The following is a 24,473-nucleotide window of genomic DNA, read 5'->3' as shown; positions in this document are numbered from 1 at the left end:
TGCAGACAGAATGGGATTGGTATTCCCATCTTCCCTGGCACGCAAAAACTAGAAAGAGAAGTTTCTGTGCGGTTTGACTGCTGTTAATTGTACTAACAGTTAAGATTTTGGCTAAATACCCAGGAACCCTGAGAGTGAGATATTAAGTAACTTGATGCATATTGCTTTTATCAAATGACCCAGTTCAATAATTCCCAGCCAACAGAATTCCAGTAATTCCAGCTTTTCCAGCATCAGGAATGATATAACCTGCACCAGCACAGTGCTACCAGCTGATTTTTCTTTTACCTCCATTTTATCAACTTGCTTGGTTTCTTTCCCACTTTATATCTGTTACAGATCAAGCCCAAATAAATTAAAAAGGCAGCAAGCAAACAAACAAACAGAGGTATTACTGCTGTTTGTGCTCTTGATTAGGCTAGGTATAGTACTTTCAGTCTGTAATACAGCCGAATTTGCCTAGGAACTGGAATTCACGCCCTTCTCCAGACGATTTGGCTTTTCCTGAATACTGCTATCTTTGAGACAGTTTGGCACATGACAGTGAATAAAAGCAAGCACTCCTTATGTTTTTCAGTAGCTGCCAAGATGCTGGTGTGCAGGGAAATGATTAATATAGAAGCGAGTTGAATGTAAATTATTGTTGTTTAGGGTAGGTGGTGAATTATTGACAGAGAGGGGAACTGCATTACATAAAATGCACTTAGTTACAAGGACTGCCAAACTAGCACGGAGATGTTGAATATAATGGCAAAGGGCAGAGAGAAGTTGTTTCTGTTTTTAGTACACGGACATATGCCTGTTCCCAAAAAGAAATGCTTGGATTTAAAGTCATACATGAAGCCATGACATTTGTGACTGCTCAGTCTGTAGCATAGTTTATAAGCTATAAGGATAGCTCTAGAAAAGGACTACATAGCTGTATGCCTGAAAGCAGCTATACTGTTAAGCACAGGAGACTGTAGGTTTACATCCTCCAAAGAACTCAACTGTGCATGATCATTTCCCTATGCCACTTGAACCGAGCAGTCTGAAGAACTGCCTTCAGAGAACAGTTTTAATTTGAAGTTAGTGGCAGTGGACAGTGAAAGCTCAGCTGCATCCCAGCAAGGTGGGCCATGCACACCCAGGACAGATAACCTGTGTCTTGCATTGACAGCCCCAGTCATTCAAATGGTGGAAGCAACTGACTGGCAAAGGACTGTATGCTTGCCAGTGAACTTCCCTGGAGGGATCCATCCCTCAAAAAAGTGATCCAGTTTCTCTACTGTCTTTGGGGACCTTAGTCCTTTTGCTAAAAATACTGTAAAAGTTTTTTTTGTGACATAGCTCCTACTGCAGGGTGACTTTAAATTGCATGTGCACTTCTTTAATACCACCAAATGGTGATGGTAATGAGTTTTACTTGCTGTAACTTCGGCTGGATCTGACTTAGCAGTCAGCCGGAAAAGACCCTGTAGAGCATTCACAAGCCTTTTTGTTCTTCTAGTCCTCCATTAAAGGACAGCCCTTTGCTAGAAGCAGGCTATGTCTGTCCAGCTCCTGCACCACAGTTAAAGACTGCTTCTCCTATATATACCGTGTGCACAGTGATACTGCTCAGCAACCTCAAAAAGTCACTTTCTGTATTTGTCGCTGAGAGATATACAGCAGTGAACTCTATGTCATTAACAATAACTTAAGTATGTTATCTTTTGCTCCACAGTTTTCCATGGTTTATTAATGGTATAACACATTAATTCTTCTTACAAGAGTGACCTTTAAAGCTCCATTCATCCTCACAGCTTTTATCCAATTACATTATCACTCATTACAGGTACAGCATTTCAAAATCTACATTTTGTTAAAAGAAGTAAATTGCGAGGGTCTCAAAACCATGGAAAATATCAGTGGAAAGACTGGAGAGAAGAAAGCAGAAAATGTCCTGCCACTGAGACTCAGGTCAGATGCTTAACTCCACATTTAAATGTGATGCTCACTCTATTAGGGACAAAAGAATTAATAACAAAAAAATTGTAACTCAATGCATCGTACACAAAGAGCAGTAGGGCCAAGCAAATTAAAGATGAAATACACCATTACCTACAAAAGCTAAAGAGTGTAGTGCTAATAATATATGCATTAACAATTAACAATGTGATTATTTTAAACATTTTTATGCAATTGTAGCATGTCGTACCAAACAAAGTTATTTTATTTTCTAAAAGGCATAGAAGCATATTGTGTGCCCAGTGGGAGAGTAATATAGTGGGAGATAGACGTCTTTTGAACCATGGACATAACTATGGGTCTTCCTGGTGAAGATGTAGGTAGAATACATACTACAGAAAGTTTGGGAGAGACCCATAGAGACAAAAAAAATTTACTATATCACACTGAGATAATTGCAGAAACAGCTTCTGATAGGCTTGACCTATGGCTTCTTTTGTTCTTTGTGCCATCTCTGAAAGTGGCCAGCAGGAGATGTTTTGGGAGCAACATGACACACAGTATCAAAGATACAAAAATCTACTTCACTTAACTCCCTAAACATCGCTTCCTTTACATCCTGAAATCTTAATTCTGGTTCTATTCCATCATTTCATGGAATAAAATATTTCAGTTAGAAGGCTGAAGAATGGGGTGTGTACACATTTTACTTACACACACAGTGAACAGTCCCTTAAACACATCAGACTTGTAAAATCACCACTAGTAGAGTTATTATTCAGATGGTCTTTAGGCAAAGAGGTAACTCTGACAGAAGGAAGAATCAACACTATTTTGTGGAACAATGTGAAGAACAGCCAGTCAAGATTTTTTGCAAGAGATAAGATCAAATGTGGTTTTGTGAGTGAGCCTTGCTTATTAAACCAAGGTAAAATTATGTTCCATGTAGCTTTTTGGCCAACGAAAGATGTGCTGTAATTTTGCAAATATTTATTTGCACATGTCAACTTTTAACCTAAAGGGAAAGTTTTAAAAAGTTTATCCTTCACTTTTAGATGACATAGGACAATATCATGGGTCATTAATGCCCACTATTAAACAGGTCACTGTCTTTAATGTATGGCATTAAACAAACAGCATTTATTAATTTCTATTGATAAAGCAGTATTTGAAGTAACACCGGTCTTTGTTTTCTGAGTCTGTAAAAGTTAATATACTCCTCCTGAAATGGCAAGTCTGTGGGAGTTTCTTTACTGACACCAACAAATGTCATATTATGGTCAATCCGTGACATTGTTTGGCACTGGCTGATAAATGTCCACTTTCCAATAATATCTATTAATTGTTTTAAAGAGAGACAAATGAAACTGAGCTTACCTATTGTGTTAGCTCTGGCTGAAGGACTAGTTAATGTTGCTGGCACGGAGGATTTTAGTGAACTGGCCCCACTGTTTATTCTCAGAGTTGGCATATGAGGAGAGGTGGGTGATGTGGGAGACTTGCCATCAGATGTCTTGGGTTTGGCTGAAAGGTTCAGAGGCTGGGCCACTTCATCCTACAACAAGAAGGAAAAAGAATGTTATTAAAAAACTGCTGTTGGCACAACACTGTTGAAGCAAAGTCAGTTGTCTTCAACTCACATAAACTTCTAACCCTGAAAGGCTATATGATACCTAGTAAGATCAAATGTGATACCATCTTGTCATTTCAGTGTGGAACTGAGATGACAAACTGGAAAATCAGCATCACATAATCAGAGAATACCCTCCATTTGCACTTAGTATGTAATAATTGTATCTGAAGAAATCGATTACACCAACAAGATATATGCTTCTATGCTGAAAATGAAGGGCATTTTTACAGTTATGTTTTCTTGTTATTTTAATTTAAACATTATAAGGATGAATTAAATAAGAACTATAGATCATTTTCACTTAAAATTCAACCACCATCACCCAAGTTGGGCAAACATGTTTGAGTGAATAGGTCTTCAGTTGGGGTTTGTTGTTGGTCTTTTGTTTTGCATTTTTTTTGTTTTATTTTGTTTTGTTTAAACCTGTGTTTTCCTCTGAGCTTCCCAGGCTTAGAATTTCAAGCACAAAAACATCATAGGATATAAACACTTCTCTTCCAGCATGAAAGAGCAGGAAGAACCCACTCTTTTTTTCCAAAAATTTGAAACAATAATTTGGATAAGTCTGCAAAAGCCCTTAGATTTTTCTACCTTCAGCAGAGCTGGACTTTAAGGTTTCAGTAATTATTATTATTATTATGCAAAATAGAAAATTTGGGTGACATTTTTTGCCCAGTAACTGGACTTATTCCTAAACCTGGGTTGATTGTACAGAGTTAACAGACAGTGCTCCAAAGCACATTAAAAATCTAAGGCACATACTTTTGTTTGACCAAATGAAAGAACAATATGGGGAGGGGGAAATCCAAAACAACAACATGGAAGGGAGAAAAAGCTTTTCAGCAAGGGGGATATTTTAGAAGTGACTTTAACTGATTTTTAAATAACCAGAACTAATGGAAATAGTATTAGATCCCATCATCACATATAAGCTTAGCTTAAGAAAGTAATCCTTTTGCTACCGGAAATGTTGCATCACACAACTGGGTTTTGGCTCTAGGCACTGAAGCTGATTCTGATCTCCCTTTTGGCTCTAGGCACTGAAGCTGATTCTGATTGTAAGTTGTAAGTACGTTCACCTTTACAAAATGATTCCTGACTTACAGCAATGCAAAGCTGGCTGGAATTAGACTCATAATGTTTGAATGCTCTACTGTTACCACACAGGTATTTGTAACTACTATAATATAATACCAATTCTTTTCCACAGAGGGTGGTGTGCTGCAGTAAAGAAGGAATTTTACAGTTACCTATTACTTGTGGAGTGTGATGTAGATGTACGTCTCCAAACACAGGACAAGACCGCAAAGCACTGTCATATAACTTCTCCATTACTTTAAAGAAGCAAGCTTTGAGCAAAGCACTTTTGTTATGTTTGTTTATTTCTATACTTTTGTAATAGTCATGGTTAAAAAAAAATTAAAGCTTAGCAAACTAATGTATCAGGGACATAGTAGACAAAGCTGTTATCCTTAAAGTGGAATTTGAGCCATCCTAAATGCAACTTGTGCAAAAAATCAATGCATATAATGGATTTAGGACCCTATATTCTGTTTTCTCAGAAGGGACTTAGGCATTTAGAAGGAACTTAAGAGTTCTGTTGATCTTCTAGAAGATATAAGCCTCAAGGCTAAAATCATTGCCCAGTCCAACCAGCATTTGACATTTTAAGAAGGTATTCATCACTTTACAGAACTACAAATCCATCTGTATTAGAATAAAATAGATTAACATATTAGCCAAATGGAAGGGGACATGCTCTGCTGTTCCATCATTTTAAACTAAAATAAATAAATAAATCCCACAATGTTGCAACTATAATGTTGTAAAATCAGTATTCACATAGTTGTATAAAAGACTTAAGCACAAACTAGCCAACAAATCAATCCAACACAGGGACCCTGTTCCAGACAAGGATCCTGGAAAAGTAAAGTCATCTATTTGCATCAGAAGCAATGCAAAACTGCCTGCAGACTTGATTTGGTTCAATCCATGAGAGGTTAATTTCCGTATGTATACAATTCTTGACTTCTCTTGTAAATCTCAACAGAAGAGGCTGATTAGTTTCAGATATGGTAGTAAAAGCTGCCATGTGCTTACTGGCCACTGGAAATCTGATCAAGAGCAGCACTGCAACTCATATGGAACAGCAAGTCATCCTTGATGGGAATAGCTTGTACTCATTGCAAAACCAGCTTGGACTCCAACCTGCATCCTCGTGCTGAAAGATTTTTTCAGTCTCATCTTTTTGACTCAACCCCTTGGCTATCCTGGCCCTATAAAGTCAGTTTCTTTCCCCTCTCTTCCTCCCTCTCCCTTTCCTCAATTCTTCTGTTCCCTTTTTTTAATCTGGTGTGAAGGCAAGGTCTTGTGTGAGTCCACTACAGAGCAGTCATTCTGGTCTCATTTAATGCAAGTTAAAAAGTGGGGAGCTGTTTTTTTCTATCGCAGGCATCCAGGAAAGAAGTTGTCTGCCTTGTAACTATTCTTGGTAGTAAGAATGCTCTTCTTCATTCAAGTCAGCACAGATCTCTCTGGAGCCAAGAAGTATAAGACCTTGTGGAAATAATAGAACTCGACAGCTCCAGAGCTGATAAATGTCATTCCAAATTGCCCCTTCATTCACTTTCATTGTGTGTTCAGGCTAATGGTAAATTAATCGGAGGTCACAGAAGCCTAGTTCTCATAAAAGAGGGTAAGTAAACGATTTTCAGATATTATATGTATTACTTTACTGTTTGGTCATCATAACATTGTTACTTCTGTTATTTCGAAGAGAATTCTCAAACCCTCACTGAAGTAAAATACATTAAAAATTCATTCAGAGACTTTATCAATCCTATGTTGGATTGTGACTTGATAATAATTTAAGTAATTTCCCTTACCACAGTGGAACTAGACTAATTTGTTCTATGAGGGATTAAACAAATATCTGGGAGATAGGTGATAATATACAACTGTGTTAAGTGTGAACATGACTTAGGATTTTCATTCCTATACTCAGCCATTTCATTCTTTTTCTTGTCTGCAGACATACACTCAAAATTCTCTGCTCATCCAGTTTAAATCAAGAACTTGATTTGCAGTTGCATAACCATGAGAATAATTAGGTGCTCCCCTACCTTTATTTTTAACTGTAAAATCTCCCAGCTAACATTCTGTGACATTATAGACTAGCAGGATTCACTCCCAGTTTTATCAAGGCTGTATAGAATTGCAGCATGATAGCTAGGGCAAATAAGAGTGATAAAACAAACAAACAAAAGAAGTAGATGTTGCATGTTCACTCCAGGTAGATGGTATCTTTCAACAGCTAGGAGATTCGATTTTATACAGTGATCACAGAATCTAGAACTACACTCTGCACTTAGTTTTTGTTAGAGAAAGCTCAGTGTTTATTGGTCCCTGCCTTTTTTTGACACACAGTTATTCTAAGATAACATTGATAAAGAGGTTTATTTCAAGCCAATTTTTTTAGGGAGTCAAGTCTAACATTTATTTATATATCAGCCAAAACAATGAATGCTTAGACCAGAAGCCAGTAAGACCCAAAAGGCTTGTCATAATATAAATATAGAGGTGATGAAAGTAAAATATGATCTTGATTAAAGGCTATGAAATGTTTCCTTTAAAGTAGTGTATTTGTCTAACAAAACAAAACACACACACAAATAAATGTAGAAAATAAAGCATAAGCAAAAACGCACAACGGAGGGCTAACAAAATGAAGTACCCACAGCAAGAGCAAAACACTTGTAAAGAGATTCCCATCCCCTTTATCAGAACACTGTCAGAACAGTCTCTACTTCAGGGAAAGCTGGTGGCTTCCTTCCCAAGATTGGAAGGCTCCAAACCTCGGCAGCTCAGGGAACTTTAAATACTTGATTTGATCTAGATTTTTTTTTCCCAGCTGATGTCTAGACATAACAAGAAAAGAAAGAAAAACACTTCATCTACACCAGAATTTGGGGGGTAAAGAAAATATTCAAGAGCTGTATTTTATAGCTTCACTGAATCTGGATTTGTATAACTTTGAGCTTTCGTATTTAAGCATCAGACACTGGAAATCTCCAAATGTAAGTGCCTGACAAGCGACATTTAAACAGAAATACTGCTGGTAACTTTCAGTGTGCATCACACTGCTTTTACAAGGTTTATATGGTCCTTTGAAAAGGTGAAATGCTAGGTAAATACAAAGTAGTTATTAATATGGGAGGAAAAAATGAAAGAGAGAGAAAAGGAAAGGATTTGGTCACAGTCATACAGTTATGTAGCGGAAGAATTTAGACAGACCCAGGAATTCTGACTCGTGGTCACCTATGTTGCAAATACTTGGCCAAAATGGTGTCTTTTGTAATCTTTCAAGCATGCTGTCTCTATTTACTTCCTCCTAAGCTAAAAGGTTAATTTATCTCTATAGAGAACGGATACAGAAAAATAAGAGAATAAAATCTGCTTTTCAGAATCTTTCTAAACCATTTATTAAAAATGGCACTATTTCAGCACCAAGAGCTGAATAAATGACTGATAGCCCAGATGAATAAACCAGTTTCAGAGAAAGAAAAAAAAAGGTGGTGGTGAAAAACCAGACGATTCATTTGGGTTTCATAATCTCACTTTTCTTCCACCTATTTTAAAGATTAGTATACTATTAAAATACTGTTACTGAATTATTGTACTGTCGTTTAAATCCAAGTGCTGTATCCCACTGTGGCACACACTGAAGGTCCAGGTTGCACGGTTTATTACAAAATCATGGACTGCTCTGTGTATCATCTGACTGGCAATACAAATGTGCTTAAATGACCTGGCATAAGCACAGCCTAGCATGCTCTACTAAAGAGGCTTTTCATGACCTCTGGGAACACATTTGCCACATCTTGCTGCCTATTTAAATGACCTTGACAGCACAAATTACAGCCAAATGAGTTAGAAATAAGAAGCCAGAGAGGGGGTTTCTAAAAGAATGCCTCTGCCACCTCACCAGAAACAAAGCCTCATTCCCTCCACCTGGTTCTGTTTCATGGAGATCTTCATTTCAACAGAAATGCAAAATATGGAGCATATTGGCATGTCTGGGGCAGAAAACAATGATGCTATTGTTGCCCACTGAACAATGCAGCCAGTCAGTGGCTTATTCATTCAGTCACTTGCTCCTTCAGGGACATCTATCTGAAATGTATCACAAACAAAGATGCAACAGCATACATGCAAAGAAAATCCTTTGGCATCACTGTCCCTCAAGCCTACAGTTGTCCAAATATTCACACAAAGATATTGGCAACTTCCTCCACATCCCCTCCCATTCCTCTGAAGGCACTCATGGTGAAATTACCAGTAGCGATAATAATAAACCAAGAGGTAAAGGCAGTTGTGAAACATGTTGTATAAATGAATCATGCTGCTGATATTATCCTCACTGATGAAATAATTGTATTAAATTAAGCGGGGATGTTCACATGACAGGATGGGTGAATTAGATAATGCTCATCTGCAGCTGTACCTCCTCCTGCCACATTCTCAAGTTTTGATTAAGAATAATGTGTCCCTTCCTGCAAAGGTGGAAATTTCTCTAACTACATAGAAAAAGAGATGAAGACATATAAACAGGCATCTTGGTTATGATATGATAATAAAACACAGCAGAATTATTCTTCAGCTTCAGGTAATTTGGTTTACCCTACTGTGGGTAGGTACAAGTTTCAGTGCCAAAAGCAGAAGGCTCAGCTAGACTCTTGTCAGAGAGGAAAAGGCACCAAAGAGAAGACAGACAGCAAATATTAGGAAGAACTGTCTTCTTTCTTTCTGATCCTGCAAAGTGCACAGACTTTTTCTTCTGTGATAAGACAGCTGCAGAAACATCTCAGCCTGGATTGCTACGCAAACCCAGAGCAGGCACAGATTATATATATTTTTAGGGTATTGCTTTGTTAAGTGTCTTTTCCTGAAGGCCTTGTTCTCAGGAGGCAGACACTTTCTGGACTCAGAAAATGTTAGCCAACCAAAGTTAGCATTTCCAGTCTTGCCTGCTAATGCCCAAATATTCTTATTCATGGCAGTCAAAACAAAGGGGGGAACTGAGTGGCCTTATATTTGTGACAAATATTCCTTTTGTTCTCCTGTCTGCTTCTTTTAGGGGAATACTTAAGGAATAAATTACTCCAGATGCTGATTTCTACACTGGGAATATTCTCGCACAGTCTCCTTTTCAGATCATGGGGAAAAGTGGTCCAGGACCACAATTTAAACTGTTGTGTAGTATCAGGGACAAACAGGGTATTTTTCCAGTCCTTTTCCACAACACTAGGGGCTTTTGATGAAGATACTCCCTGGGGACTTGGTTCTCTCAGAAAGATTCTTAATATCTTCCTTAATTTTTCTTTACAGAAAGCCTAGATGCCAGGAAAGAAGTCTGCAGTTACAACAACTAATTTGCTGCCCTGGAAACCCCAAGCTTTGATTTTGTCTAGTCCACATTCAAATAAGTGAGCTGCTGGGTAGTTTAAGCTTTGTATTTTGCAGTTGTTTCCCAAAGCGGAATTCACAAGCAGACACAAGAAGGATAAAAGGGGAGTATGCAAAATAACCTGTCGATATACACGGATGGCCCTCGAAGCTGGATGCTCTCCCCTCATCCCTACAACATCTTCATGCAATGCACAGCACTTGCTCTGAAGTATTGTTCTATCCTATGAACCATAGCATACAGATGCTGAAATAGCAGAGGACCAAACACCAAACAAGTCTAAGGTAATTTTAATGCTCCAGCTAACTAAGACATGGAAGAGTACAGGTTGTTTCAGCTCCAGGGCAGCCTGAAAGCAGTGCTGTAGAGAGAGATACTTAAGTCCTCTTCAAAGTCTACATCCAAAGATAACCTGGGGCAAAGATCTTAATTTTGTGTAGCAACTGGTAAGAACCTAAAAGCAACTCTTTAAAATTCTTCAGGAAAGGCAAAAGCTGCACTGTGACCTATCCCTGTGGGGTCTCGTGGAGACCAAGGCAGGCTGTTGGCCAGCAGAATAAACCAGGGCATGCAGCTTAGCAAAATGAGCAGACTGGTATGTGTTCACTCAAAATTCATTCATTTAGTTTCTCAGATCCTCAGAGAAGCATCCTCCAAAACGTACTTGCAGCTTCAGATTGATTTTGGACTGCCAAAACACCCACCACCCTTGTGAAGCCTTCTGAGAATCTCCACAGACAGACAGCTACATGTGTTTGATGGAAGTGGCTGGTTTGAGATTTCTAGGCTACTTTTCCTGGATCATGAGTTTTCAGTCACATCAACCTCTAAGGAAACCTGACAATTTTTAGATGCTTATGCCAACTTCAAGCATTATTTTTCATCTATACAAAAGTGATCTACTACTATTGCTGTTATCCTGCTGCTTGGGCATTTGCTCTTCTGTGAGACTGAAACAAGCAGAAGTGCGGGTTGCTCACCCCACTGCTCAGGATCCAGTACGTGGATTTTCAGTACAGCATGAAACAAAACTGCAGGAGCAAAGAGCTTTTAGCATTTGCTTGCACCTCATAATGGAAAAGCTCCTTCTCACTCTGCATCTCTGAGTGAGTTAAAATTTAACTCAGTAGCCTCATTTACAAAACAACCTTCAGCAAAGCTTTTTCTAAGCAAAACCTGCCAGGATTAGACTGAAATGAGAAGGGTCCATGTTCAATAGATACATGAGCCAGTGCAGAGACCAGCCACTTGGGATTGTGCTAGTCCATACTTTGTGCCAAACTTGGATCCTGTTGTTAGTTTTTTGCTTAAAATAATTATTTTTCAGCTGTGTTTCTAACATCACTGCTGTACTTTTGGTATAATTTGTATTGTATTATTTGGTATAATTCTCTTAATGAAGTGCTTCTCTAAGAAGACTCATGTCAACTGCTAAGCAGGAAGAGTGATTTAAGCACAGGTCAGAAGGGATTAACTCTTATACTGCAAATCTTCAGGGGAAGACAACAACTGATTTTTCATGCTTTGAACCATGCAAACCACTTTATGAGGTAAAAATCATTAGAAAGGATCACAAAATTGTGGGGGACAGGAGGGAAAAGGATTCTTCCTAGAACGAATGCTTCTTCCTAGCTGCCCCCCACTGAACTACACAGCAAGTAGTAAAGTGCAAGAGGAAAAAAAAAATCACTTCTCCAGTGTACCATAGGAATAGTAATTAATTAAAACTCATATTTACCCTCACAGCTTTTGCCTTATTTTACAAACAGGAAAAATAAGGCACAAAGTGGCTAAATGATTTACCTTATCTCCTACAATGAGTAAACAGCTGAGTCATAAGGAAGAGCAGAGCAATTGTCACACTTATTAAGAGCAATGTTTTGGGTTTTTTTTCACTACTGCACTGGACCTCCTGAAATGTCCATCTGCTTCAAAAGAAGTTTCAAGAAAAAGCAGATAGTTGCCACTTTGACCTGTGGCATGTATTCCTGAGCTAGTGCTGGGTAGAAACTGTTATGGCCCATGCCCTGAAGCATGATGCTTTGTAGCCTGAGTTTCGGCTAGATTTTTTATTTTTTTTTTAATCATTACTGTGTAATTCTGTCCCAGTAAAACCCAGCAGTTTAAACATGTGGTGCTGTGTCCTTAATAATACACTCTCCCACCCATAACAAGGCTATTTAAAAAATGAAAATAGACATTAGACTGGATTTTGTTTGCTGCCCAAATTGAACTTGGAGTCACTACCTTCCAACAAATAATCACCAGTTAGTGTTAAGCAGAATGAACAGCAATGAAAACAACAAAACCTGAAAGGACGGGAAGGACTTGGAAGGAAATAAAACAAGGACCTGCAAAGCCAAACAGCATTACAAACTGGTACATTTTAAATGAACGACAAGAAAACAGAAGCCACACTGATCAAAGCCTCCCACCTCCTCTCTGTGGTGGATGACACCTTCGCTGGGAGCACACCACCACCTCTAACCCCACACCTGCAAAAGGAATTAATTTCAAAAAGAATACAGACCAAAGCGTACCGTATCAAAACAAATTAGCAACAGACCCCTCCTCCTGCTGTGGTGAGGCAGGAGAAGCAAAGATGCTGCAAGGATTCTAAGATTTGATGGGGGGACACAAACAAAACCAAAAAAGCTCAGCTGTTGAAAACTTTAGAAGAAACAAGTCAAAAGAGCTTGAAAGAAAAGAAATTTAAAACAGCTTGGACAACTGGCAGTAGACTTAGAAATTCTTTTTAAAAACCACCTGTGCTTTCTCTGACTTTGGGTATCTCTATGTAGTCTTGGTAGATTTTTAATGAAGACAGGCAGTGATATGCAGCACTATGAGTAAGCAGTGCAAAGATAACATGCACTGTTTTTATTTATGGATACATAAAACCATAAGAAAAATATCAAATTCTGTTTTGCAACTCTAGATATGACCTACTTGACAATTTGTTTTTCCAATTAATAGCTTTTCAAAGGGAAACTATCAATACGAAAATAATCTGTCTTTAAAGCTTGCATGCTATTAACAACATCACAGATCACTAAAATCAAAATTATTTTACAGCTCTGTCTTCCTGGGTATTTCTTCATTTCACCTCCTTTTAGCAGAAAGATGAAATCTAATCAGCACTTCCAGAAACTGGAGAGTTTCACATACTGTAGGGAGTGTTAAAAGCAAACACATGCTCCATCACAAAATACTGCATGCATAGAAAAATAATTTGTTTACTATTTATTTCCCTACTCATAATTACATGTGTAGGATTTACTTGAGAGTACACCTGTCAGGAAGGGTCATTCCTTTTCCCATGCCACGGTCATGCCTTTATTTATTGCTGATTCCTTGGATCATGCCAGAGACCTCGGTTCAGTTCCTAAATTTCCAACAAACTTTCTCTGTGAACTTGAATGAGTAACTCATGAGCTTATCTTCTTAGGCACACAGTCACTGACATCTTTGTGAAGTTATGATAAAATATTACCAAATATACGCTAGTGTGCTTTGCACAAGTGCAAATAGCTACAGAAAGTAAAGGGCCCCCCTCTTTTGCCTCAATTCTCTACTTAAAAAATTGGAGAAAAATACTTAGATCTATGAAATGGGTTTCTTCTGTGCAAACTGGGCATACATAATATACATACTTATCTAACTGCATGGGGACATCACCATTTATAACCCTTTAAGTTTAGTAAGTACTACTGGTATTACATAATTATCCTAATTAACATATTAATCAAATGTAATAATCATAATTAAAACTGAAAGACATTGTATTTCCTTTTTTGTTTGCTGCTGTCAGCACCAAGTGCAGATTACAAGCAGAACAAGTGCTGAAGAAGTATTCAGCCCCCCTTGGTGAATAGACTTCAGATCCTGTTCCTGATTCACACCAGCAAAAACGAAATCACCATCAGGACTGGTACCAGGGCCAAATTGCTGGCAGGCACAATGAACCACTAATTGCTGGATTCATTAGTAAGACTCATAGTTTGTCCCCACGAGATGCTGAACACTTTCAGCTCCTTTTAAAACCTAACATCTTAGAAATTAAAATTAACAACTGCAAACTCTTATTTCTGTTATACTGTAGGAACTCAGCATGAATTTGAAGTCAGATCACAAGAGTGCCAAAAATCTATTATGTAAAATTAGGCAGATTTTTATCTACCATTTTCCTGTTAATTCTGGAAAACATGCATGCGTCCACACACAATAGATATGCCATGCTGTTCCTCAAGCCTAAACAATTGGTTAAAATAGTTTTTGTAAAGCTGAAAGAAGACAACTGCCTTAAAAAATACCTTTCAAATAGCCCCAGCATCACACTGTTAAGATTGGCCTATTCTTTTCAGACATAAAACAAATGTCTATTTAAGAACACATCCAAATGCATTTCCATCACTCAGCCAGAACACATTCACCTCCCAGAAGCGAACACTGTGAGATATGGAAAGAGAGAGGGAGAGAGAGTGGAGACCTTTAATCCACCTACTGGCTTCACTAAAGGCAATGAATCCAGCTCTAGCTCATTTCAAGTAGCTTCAATTGTGTCAAAGGTTACCCACAAGCTATTTCTTGATGATTTATAGCTGATGTCTACAGATCTCCTTTTATTTTAATGATGACTTCAATACAGACGTTAAGACATTCTTTGTCTTCACAGAAGTGTACGAGAGGGAAGTTGACATCTTAAAAAATTCCAAGGGGCTGATTCGCTGTTTCTGAACAGGCCCAGCTCTGGGCAGTTTTTATATCTTATCCAGAAGAAAAAAAAGAGAGGAAATAAAAAAAGCCCCCTTCATCCTTTTTTTCCCCTACTAAAGCTGCAATGTTTTTGTGACTTATTCTGGGCACAAATCCTACAGCATTGACTCAACATGTATGTCACTGGTTAATTATGATCAAGACAAGACACCAGGATACTTGGTAAGCATAAGATATTTTTATTGCTTCACCAGTAATAACATGTATTTATATAGCATTATTTTCCTCTGTTTGAGCCCAGAGCAATTTATAAAGTGAGTCCAAAATGATATTATCTTGGGAATCCTTCCACCAAGCACTGAACTATAATCATTTGGGGGTGAAGAAAAACAACACAGGAAAAGCAGTAGCAAGACACACTGCATCTACTTGAAATTTAAGATGTCATGCCAGTAAAATCCCTGAGAGCTGTCAAAATGTAAGAATACTTTCAGCCTCAACATTAGTCTGTGTGTGTGCATGTGTGTGAGCTGGGCAGGTGGGGTCTGTGTGCATGAATGCATGTTTGGTAATCTTCTTCTCTACAGACAGGTTGAGTGCACTGGCCAGTCTTCATCTGATTTGATGAAATGCTCAAAGGTCCCACATAATTTGTGTACAGAGAAAGTAGGGTAGGAAGGATGGCAGGGTAGGGGGCATGATCTAAGCCTCTTCCCTTAGGAGAAGACTCCTCACCTGTGCTTTAACAGGCACCAGGGAATCCCCTAGAAACAGGTAGTCTAAATGTCCACCCAGAATCCAAGTACTGTGAGACCTCCCACAAGAAGGTAGGCGTCACCAGTCCTGACACTCTGGGAGCATCTTGCTCATTTTAAACTGAAGGCAGAAGAGAAAGTATTCAGTTTGTTCTGCTCTGCAGTTCTCTGTGCTATTTTCTGACTTAGACTAGCCAAAAATAAAAGGATGTTGTCTTCCTCCCCTGCTAGCCCAAATGAACTTCATTTGTTTGCTGAAGTAGTGAATTTTCCAAGTATTACACCACCACATCATTCTGCCTCTGAGCTGCTGTTCACTAGGAGGACTCATTTTGTGTAGATATTTCTAAGGCTGTGAAATTAAGAATTGTAAATCCAGACATGAAATGTCGTGGGCAAAGAGTAATGTGACACCATTTTAACTTCTGATACCACATTCAAAATGCTACTTGACATGCATTTCCTCGCCAAATGTATGAGTTGGATTTCCCTACCCTCAAATTAGGTTTGTGCCTCTTATACAGAATGTTGACAGCCCAGGCTATCTGGGCATTTATGATGAATAATAAGCAAACGGAGATGAATTAATTCATTCCAGAATTTTAAGTGTGGACTCTCTTTTCAGCAGATATCAAAAACTAGGATAGGAGAACTCAGAAAGGGCAAGAAGGTAATTTCAGAGAAGACCCAGAATATTGGAAGTGGGCACAAAAGGGGGTTATTTTGATCTGCGAGCAAAGCATAAAAAACCAATAATTTATACTAGAAGGACTCAAGATTAACTGAGGCAACCAACAGCTAAATTCAAAATATACTGACTTACAGTTGTAACCTGAAGTGTATACAGCTCTTAGCATGGCTAAAGATAAAAATAATCACTGACCTGGAATGACTGCAGCCCTGAGCGAGCTACCTTCGGAAAGAAAGAAATTCATAATAATCCAACATAACAAAAATACTCTTCAGAATAGCTATATACTTATGTTCTCTACCTAATTGTACACTGAAATAAAGCTGCCTTAGTAATTCTGTCACTGTATTACTCCCCTTTCCAGTACACTGCTTCATAGTTTTCTCTGGAGCATTTTGGAAATGAATAAATGCACCCCTGAAACTCAACTTTCAGAAGCTTTTTGTGCCAATTTTCCCATGGATATGTCATGTTGGGTTGTGTTTGTAACTACGTAACTCCTGTTGTGTTCTGTTAGCTTGAAATCACATAACACGATGTGGCTGATACATGACGTGACATGTCACTGCCTGGCATGTCAGATGAAAGCCTGTACAGACCCATGTGCTACACATCTGCATACGTACATAGCTCCTAGAAATGGCCCCTCATTTTACATCTACTAGCAGGTGCTGGCACATCCACTCAAAAAAGTTTATGAAACACTAATAACTTATAAAATACTCCAAGTTACATTCTTTCTGTAGCATCGTAAATTAGAAACTGAAAAGCTTTCTCTCCTGTGTTCCCATAAGATACAAGATCTTCCCCTCCATGCATTCCACACATCAAGACACTGAAGAATCTTTTATCAAAGACATTTCTCTTAGTAATTTTTTTCCAGATATACTAGTCATGGCATTAGCTTATCTTTCCTTTAAAAGCAGTAGGGAAAAATGTAGCAACTTAAATGAAACAAAGAGAAACTAAACTCATTCGTTAGCGTTAAAAGTACATATTTGAACTCACAGTCTGGCAGCATTAGCTGAAAAAGACACAAGAACAAGATAAAAAATTTTAACTGGTTTCATCTATTAAATCCTGTCAAATTACATCAAAACCCAAAATGGTTTGTTGTATCAGTTTGTCTGTCTCTGATGTTTTTTGGAGGCTCTCAAATATTCTCTGTGGATACCACTGAAGAACCTTTACTGCAAGATACTATGGTAAAAGGTCTAGTTCTGCTGAGAAATATTTATGCCTTAACAGCACTGCCAACATTGTCATGTATGATTTGAGACTGAAAATTAATCCCACTTGATTAAAATAGTAACCCACAGATTCATTTCATTTGCTAGCTGCTTTCTAAGCCTTTGGGATACATTTATACCAATCTGTAAGTTTTAGCCACAACAGCTTAAAACTTTTTGTTTTAATGAGATTCTTACACATTCACATGACTCCAGGAGCTGGGACTTTAAGGAAACTATCCATCATAAAATCACAAGATGTAGCCATACTCCTTTGAAAAAAATGTGTACTCTAAAGTGACAATTTCCACATTATTTTTTCTGAAACCCTCTTTTGCACCCTTTCATGTTACACTGAACAAGTCAAATTGCATTCTGTACAATAAATGTGTAGTTCTGAGAAACTTCAGTGAAATATTTGCCAAGCACTTCATACAACTCTAGAGTTACTACAGCCTATAAGAAACTGTCTACTTGAATTTGAAAATAAAATAGATTTCTTCTCCACTCTGCTCCTAAATGTTGCTTCTCTTCAGCTATTCACAGCTACCAGGGATTACAGATTAAAATGTTTCCAATTAAAAAATTTGTAGAGCCCCATTGTTAAATGACAATAATTCAGCAGTGGGTACAGGAATACTTACTGCAAAATATATTTCTTTGGTGGTTACTTTGAATTGCATTCTGCCTGAATGTGACAAGAGGATATAATTTCAAATCTAGCATGCAATGTGGAAGCAAACCACCCTTCTGAAGACAAAGCAGGCAGTGTTTGGAAGCTGCTAGACTGATCACATTAGAATTTGATTCAATCACCTCAGAAATTTACTTTCTGTGTTGAAAACAAGTTCTGCATTTGGTAGAAGATGGCTGCACTGCTGTCCAGTAGACAACTCTGCCAATGCTGCCTATGCACTTCACTTTTGATTATTAATACATGTCACAGAATACTCAAACACTTCAAGCTAAAGCTGCAAAAGGGAACATATAATTCCTAATGTACCCAGCTCCCTGTTAGAAGGATCTGGTAGAATGAGAGTCCTTTGCTCCATTTCTAGCAGGCTCCTAACCCATGAAATCAGTACACTGCTTCAGTACTATTATTTTGAACAAGCCTGTGCTGCTGGAACAAACACATTCCTTGATTTAAACAGTCTAACAGCTCACAGTCTAAAAAATAAGTCTCTAGAATAAAGCATGACCTTTAACTTACAGGAATTTCATATTATGAAGGAAATTAGAAATTAATCTTATATTGGCATAGCTAGTGGTTTGTTATCTATATCTAACTTTGAGCTAATATCAGTCTTCATCTTCACAGTGCTGTGATACTCTGCAGCCCCAACTGAAGAATGCTGCATCCCAAGCTAAACTGCATATATTTCTTCCTGTGGTTGTTTCCCCTTCCACAACAAAAAGAAGTATTTTCCAACTCTCCCCATAGAACAAGCCCACCCAAACTACTGCAACCAGGAAAATCTGATTTTTCTTCCTTTCATTATGCCACTCTGGATCCCACACTCTCCTAAAGCCCTTTTACTGCTATTGTTAAGACTGTGTGGCCAGCTGGCAGTATCAGCTCAACAGCTATCTTCGTGGCATTAAAAAAACTTGACTTTGTGTCACTGTTTCCTTGTTTGTGAGTCCTCCAGACTCTTCTTGCAAATGCTGCTGCTTTTTATTCAAGCGCTTTGTTCCAATAGACACTAGATGGGCAGATCTGTCAGAAAGCTTCAGCAGAAGTCAATGCTCAGGTAGCTCTAAGTAACAGAGTAAGATGCAGAGCAGTGCAAGTCCCAACACTCCTGAAGACCAAGGGATTCTGTAACTAAACCTGTCTTAGTAGCTACCTTCTGAAAGTAGTAGAGATTGATGCAATATCTTTGCCTTCAGTACGAAGCCAATGTTGTGGATCATATAACCAAAAAAGACTGAAAACTACTACGTGCTACCCACCCTTTCACCCCCACAACTTTCCCACTTAGGAAAAAGTGGGTGTTTAATTTTTTTTCATACCAGGTAAGGAAGGCTCTAGCAGCAAGGAACAGTAGTGAACTAGTAAGAAGCACACTCTGTATGTTTGTCATTGCCACTTTGTTCTACATCTCTGTTGTTCCCTATCTGATTTTGAAGACCTCTCAGAAATGGTCTTGCTTAATTCTTGTGTCTCACTCTTTTGTGATCACAGATTTCAGAGGCTGGGTCCTGTCCCCCCTCCCTTTTTATCTTTTTGTCATGTTTTCTTCTGAGTTTTCATTATAAAAAGTGCCAAATGAGCCTGACAAGGGCTGACTGGCTGGCAACTCTGCTTGAGAGACAGGCTCCTGCCAGAGAGATGTGGTATCAGGAAAGTGAGCTTGTGGAGAGTTAATCTGAAAAAGCATCCTAGGAGCCCCTTCAGGTATTACATTTATTTTTAGGAAAGCAGGGAGGGGTAGAAGGCAGGAAGAATACTGTGCAGGTCCCTACTGCTGCTGCTTTTTAGATACTAATAACATTGTTTTTATTGTTTGGAAACTATTCTCTATTTTTGAAAAGCATCTTAAGTTCCATTAATACACAGTACTTCATTATCTTCTAGAAAATGGTTTAAAAAGTAACTGTTTATATGCCTGGATGTCATGTATAGGAAAAAGAGCAAGGAACAGGAAAATATTCTCAAAGATTCTGCTATCAACTCGGTATTTTGCTACTTGGGATTAAAAGCATGGGCAGCAAAGGAAAAAGGCTTTCAGGTAAAGAGGTAATTAGCTACAAGATCTCCATTAAGGCTGGACAGGGACACTAAAGAAGTAGCACAGCACAGATAAGGCAGATAAGGTCTCAGTTTACTGCTCCCTATACATCATTGCATCCATACTATAATCTTTTCCTTAATTATCTTACAGCTATTTCTAACCTGTTTGATGCAATGACAAGGGAATTGGGAAATTTAAGCACTAAAAAACGTTTTGAATATACTCATTTGTAGTATTATAATGCTAACTGCTACCCTGGTGCTGAAAAGCTTAATAGATTAATTTAAAAGGGTTTTTTTTAAATTAGTGGCATATAAAGAATTGTGTCCAGACCAGAAATTCCCCAAAATAGAAAAGCCTTGCCCATCTTGGGAGATAAACCTTCTGTAAACATAGCCTTGATGTTCTAGCAGGGATGGTGCATCTTACATCACTTTAATAAGAACTCTTGTTCTTCACTCTAAAATACCTCAGTACTCTCTCTAATGAAAATAAGAATGCCTTAATTTCCTGCTGCTTCCATAAGCATTCAACAGCTGCTGAGCGCTTTGACCAATAAAGAGGATAGTAACTGCCATTAGAAAATGAAGCCTAACATGTATAATGGGCTGGTTTCAGACAGGCTGCTCCTCTCTTCAAAGAACAGTCTGGCCCCATCTAACAGAGTAACGCCCTCTGATCACCTGAACACAGCCATGGCCAGTCTTCTTTATCACTCAGCTGTCCTGTTTCGAGCTGAAGTACTTCATAGTGCTGTGCAGAACAATTAGTTCATGTTTCCAAAACTATCTGATAACCCTAAATAAAAATAAGTGTTACGAAGAGGAAACCCCAGTATCTTCCTGCATTTGAAGACCAATGCATCTATCATCTGAAGAACTGAAATTAAAGTTTCCTTTAACTTGTCCAAAAAATGGCAGTTCTGAGGGTATGAGGAATCTGTATGTCTACTTATCAGCCAGGCTTCTGTAATCATCATAGCTTGATATGGCAAGTGAACTGACGCAGCTATGTACACGATGGAGCTTAATGTTTTCCCCAAGATCTCCCCAGAATAAATTTTCACATTCTGCGCTCTCATTCAAAAGAGAGAAATGAGGGAAAGGGAGAGAAATATACCCAAGTTAACACAGCTGTTCAGGGTAGTCACCTAAAATGTAGTTCAAGTCAACAATCTGCCCAAGGAAGAATCAGAAATACCATCTAGATAAATGTTCTTATTACGAGGCCATTTTAGGGCCTTTTTCTTTCCCTTCAGATGTTTTGTGGGTTTTTTTCCATCATATTTTTATCCTGAGTCCAGAAAGCTTTCCTACTGAAACTGAGGAGCATAGTCTCATCATCAGTTTTGACTGGAACAGGAAAATACCCAACCAGCTCCCCATAGTAAATTATTTACTTATTTTTCCTAATGACATAACCTGTGGTGTGCCTGAATTAAAATGTCCATTCCAAAGACTCCTTTTTTATTTTTTTTTTTATTTTTTTTTTTTTTTCCATGGTAACAGATGTAAGAAAGATGTAAGAAAGTCAAAAGTGACTCTGTAGTTTTGTTTTACCAGGTTTACCTTGCGTGGGTGGCAATGGAACAAGTACACTGCTGGCCCCTTTCTATCCTTCGTATACCATAAACAAGACGCAAGACACAGCTGGTGCATACAGCAACAATGGTAGCATCATCATCATATATTCCTCAAAAATGGAACAAGTTCCCCCAGAGAGTCTCTGGCCATTTTAAGGCCAATCTGTGTTGTGGTAGAGAGGCAAGCTCTAAGTCTTTCCAAGGCAATTCTATTGCTGACTATAGGCAACATGAAAAATGTCAAATCCAGTGTTCACTTTGGTGATCAGAGGATCAGGTAACGTGAAAATAAAGTACCATCTTTGGCTAAGGACTCACACTGATATCTGTCTGGGTATTGCAGTTGAGGAGAATCTGATTGTGTATATCCAACTGCTTAGTGCTGTTTCTGGCTTGTCTGAAACACGTTTCCTTTCCCTGTCACAACTCCCAGGTGCTACTGCTGAGCAAATAGTAACATCACTGCCAGAAATACTTCAAAAGAACAAAAAAATTGATTTGGACAATCTGTGTGCTGTTGCCATTGATGGAGACACAACTGTGAGTAGGGTTAGGGCTGAGGTCATAACAAGGTTAAAAGAAAAGTGCCCAGGAATTCTCTCCTGTCACATTTCACACTGAATTGCTTCTGTTTCTCAGCATATGCTACAGACAATGCACTGTGCCCCATAAAAAAACCAGAGAATCGTTTAGCTACATTTACAAACTACATTGAAAATTCATCCCAGAATTACTGTACTTTAAAGGTTACATGGAAAGGGTTAGGGATATTGCATCATGCAAGTACTAGATGCTATATTTATATGTGCAACATAAAAAGCAAGGAACAAAGGCGGGAATGAACACAGCCCTGGCTGTTTACAAGTGTTGGTCATGTTGCTGTCCTTATTCAAGAGTATGATGCACCTCATCTGAAGTCAGTGAAGACTGTAGCTATCAGGTGAGAATGCTGGTGGTATGGTAAAGGTCATTGCTCAGATAAATATATTCTCTATAGCATTGTTTTTTGTTGTTGTTGGTTATTTTTTGTTTTGGTTTGTTTTTGTGTTTTTTTTTTTTTTTTTTTAATCTCCTGCATGGCCCTCTACAAGCAAGAGGCTTGAAGTTAATCCCAAAATGGACTGGTAAGCTTTTATGCCCAGTTCCTTATCTGCACCTGTGCCTGCTCTCTCCTGCTTACTTGGGAGCGTGTAACCACCTTGAACACCCAACAGAGCAGCATGCAAGCATTTACATGATCAAAGGCAAAATGTGCTTTAGACAGACTTTGGAAATCCAGCACAATTTGGCAAACTTCAAAGATAGTTGCCTTTCAAATGGGTTGTGGAGGAGGCCTTGGTAAATTTGAATGGTATGATTAGCATACCGGCTGTTTTTAAAACTGCTCAAGAAGAAGCTGTGTTAAAATCCATTTCCGCAAGACACACGCATTTTCTTTTGGACAGGCTCCACTAGCTCTGTTTCTTAAATCAATTTTTCTGGCACAGATTTCTTCTTGGAAGAATGTACGACACCAGCTCAGTTTCCTAACCAAAACTTGACAGCAGAATGTGTGCAGCACAGCATAATGGCATCTCTACTTCATGGCTTACTAAAAGTTACAGTACAGAAACCTAGGATGTGAATCTGACTATTCCAGGTCACAACTGTCAAAAGGCGGGCGAGACAACAGAAGACGCCAGGGTAGTCTGCCCAGCACAATATTCAAACACTGGTGAGGGCCACTGATAAAAGGTTTGCCAATACAGGGGTTGCCAAGGTCTTAGAGGAGTTTCAGGGATGTGTTCAAGTCTTACTAGATTTAAAGGATGATCCTTGGCAAACTCCCCCTGATGCTTCTCAGCATTTCTAGAGCCAACAGTTGTTCCATCTGCTGCTGAGGCCGACTTTGAAGAATCCTTGCAAAGAGCAGCAAACTAACTTTAACACTGTACAAGAAGGAAAAAAACCACAGCTTTTCAGAAGTGACCTAGTTGTTTGCCAGTAGCTTGACACGCTCTCAGGTAAGGCTGTCTTCTTGTCTCCAAACACTTGAGCGTACTACCAAAGCTGCGCCAGTGTAAACTGTGGGCTGAAAACAGAGATTCAGCAAAGAGCATCTATTGAAAGCCTGTCTAAGGCATTAACTGTTCATCTGTGAAGGTTCAATGTACAGTAACAGTGAGAAAGACCACTGTGAACTAACTTCATTAATCAAGTTGCTGCTAAGGATTAAAAGAAAAAAAAACACATTTAATTGGCTTTGAAACCCAGACACTCTCTGGCAACGGCTAGAAAGATGAAATTAAAAACAAAAATCAGCAAACACGATAAACTTTTGGAGCTGTTGAACACAGACAAGCTTTGAAAAAGCAAAGGAAGGTTCACACAGACATAAACGAAGGTGTTTAGTTTCAACACATAAGCTTCAGATTCTGCCACTGTGACAGATTTGCCAGCGTGTTTTCTGAGCCAGGCCACTTGCACTATTGTATAAGCTTTATTCTAATTACTGTAGACTCTATAAAGGTTTCTTTACCATTTAGTATTATAAATAATTGTGCTTCCAGGCTGGAGTTCAAAGCTCAGTGCAGCATTCACACAACAGCACAGGCAGGTCAGGTGACCTTTCTCCAATTCTCCTCTCTCTGGTGCTGAGGACAGACAAAGTGATATGTCTGTCATACGCCATTACCATTAGAACAGAATCTTGTTCTTTTATTACAACTGAACTCCGCCGGATTTCTCAGCAGGA

At 38.6% G+C, this 24,473-nt stretch overlaps 1 protein-coding gene across 1 annotated transcript in view; it reads right to left on the bottom strand.

The window, feature by feature from the left end:
- SOX5 (SRY (sex determining region Y)-box 5) overlaps nucleotides 1-24,473 on the bottom strand; it is a 289,699-nt gene that overhangs the window by 29,022 nt on the left and 236,204 nt on the right. The window contains exon 11 of the mRNA XM_010003011.1: nucleotides 3,307-3,484. Within this exon, the coding sequence (XP_010001313.1) occupies nucleotides 3,307-3,484 (178 nt within the window). The remainder of the gene's footprint in view (nucleotides 1-3,306; nucleotides 3,485-24,473) is intronic.

The sequence above is a fragment of the Chaetura pelagica genome, unplaced genomic scaffold (genome assembly GCF_000747805.2).
Source record: "Chaetura pelagica isolate M959 unplaced genomic scaffold, ChaPel_1.0 scaffold117, whole genome shotgun sequence".
In the NCBI taxonomy this organism is placed as follows: Eukaryota; Metazoa; Chordata; class Aves; order Apodiformes; family Apodidae; genus Chaetura; species Chaetura pelagica.
The sequence above is the reverse complement of the archived record's forward strand: the minus strand, read 5'-3'. Positions and strand labels throughout refer to the sequence as shown.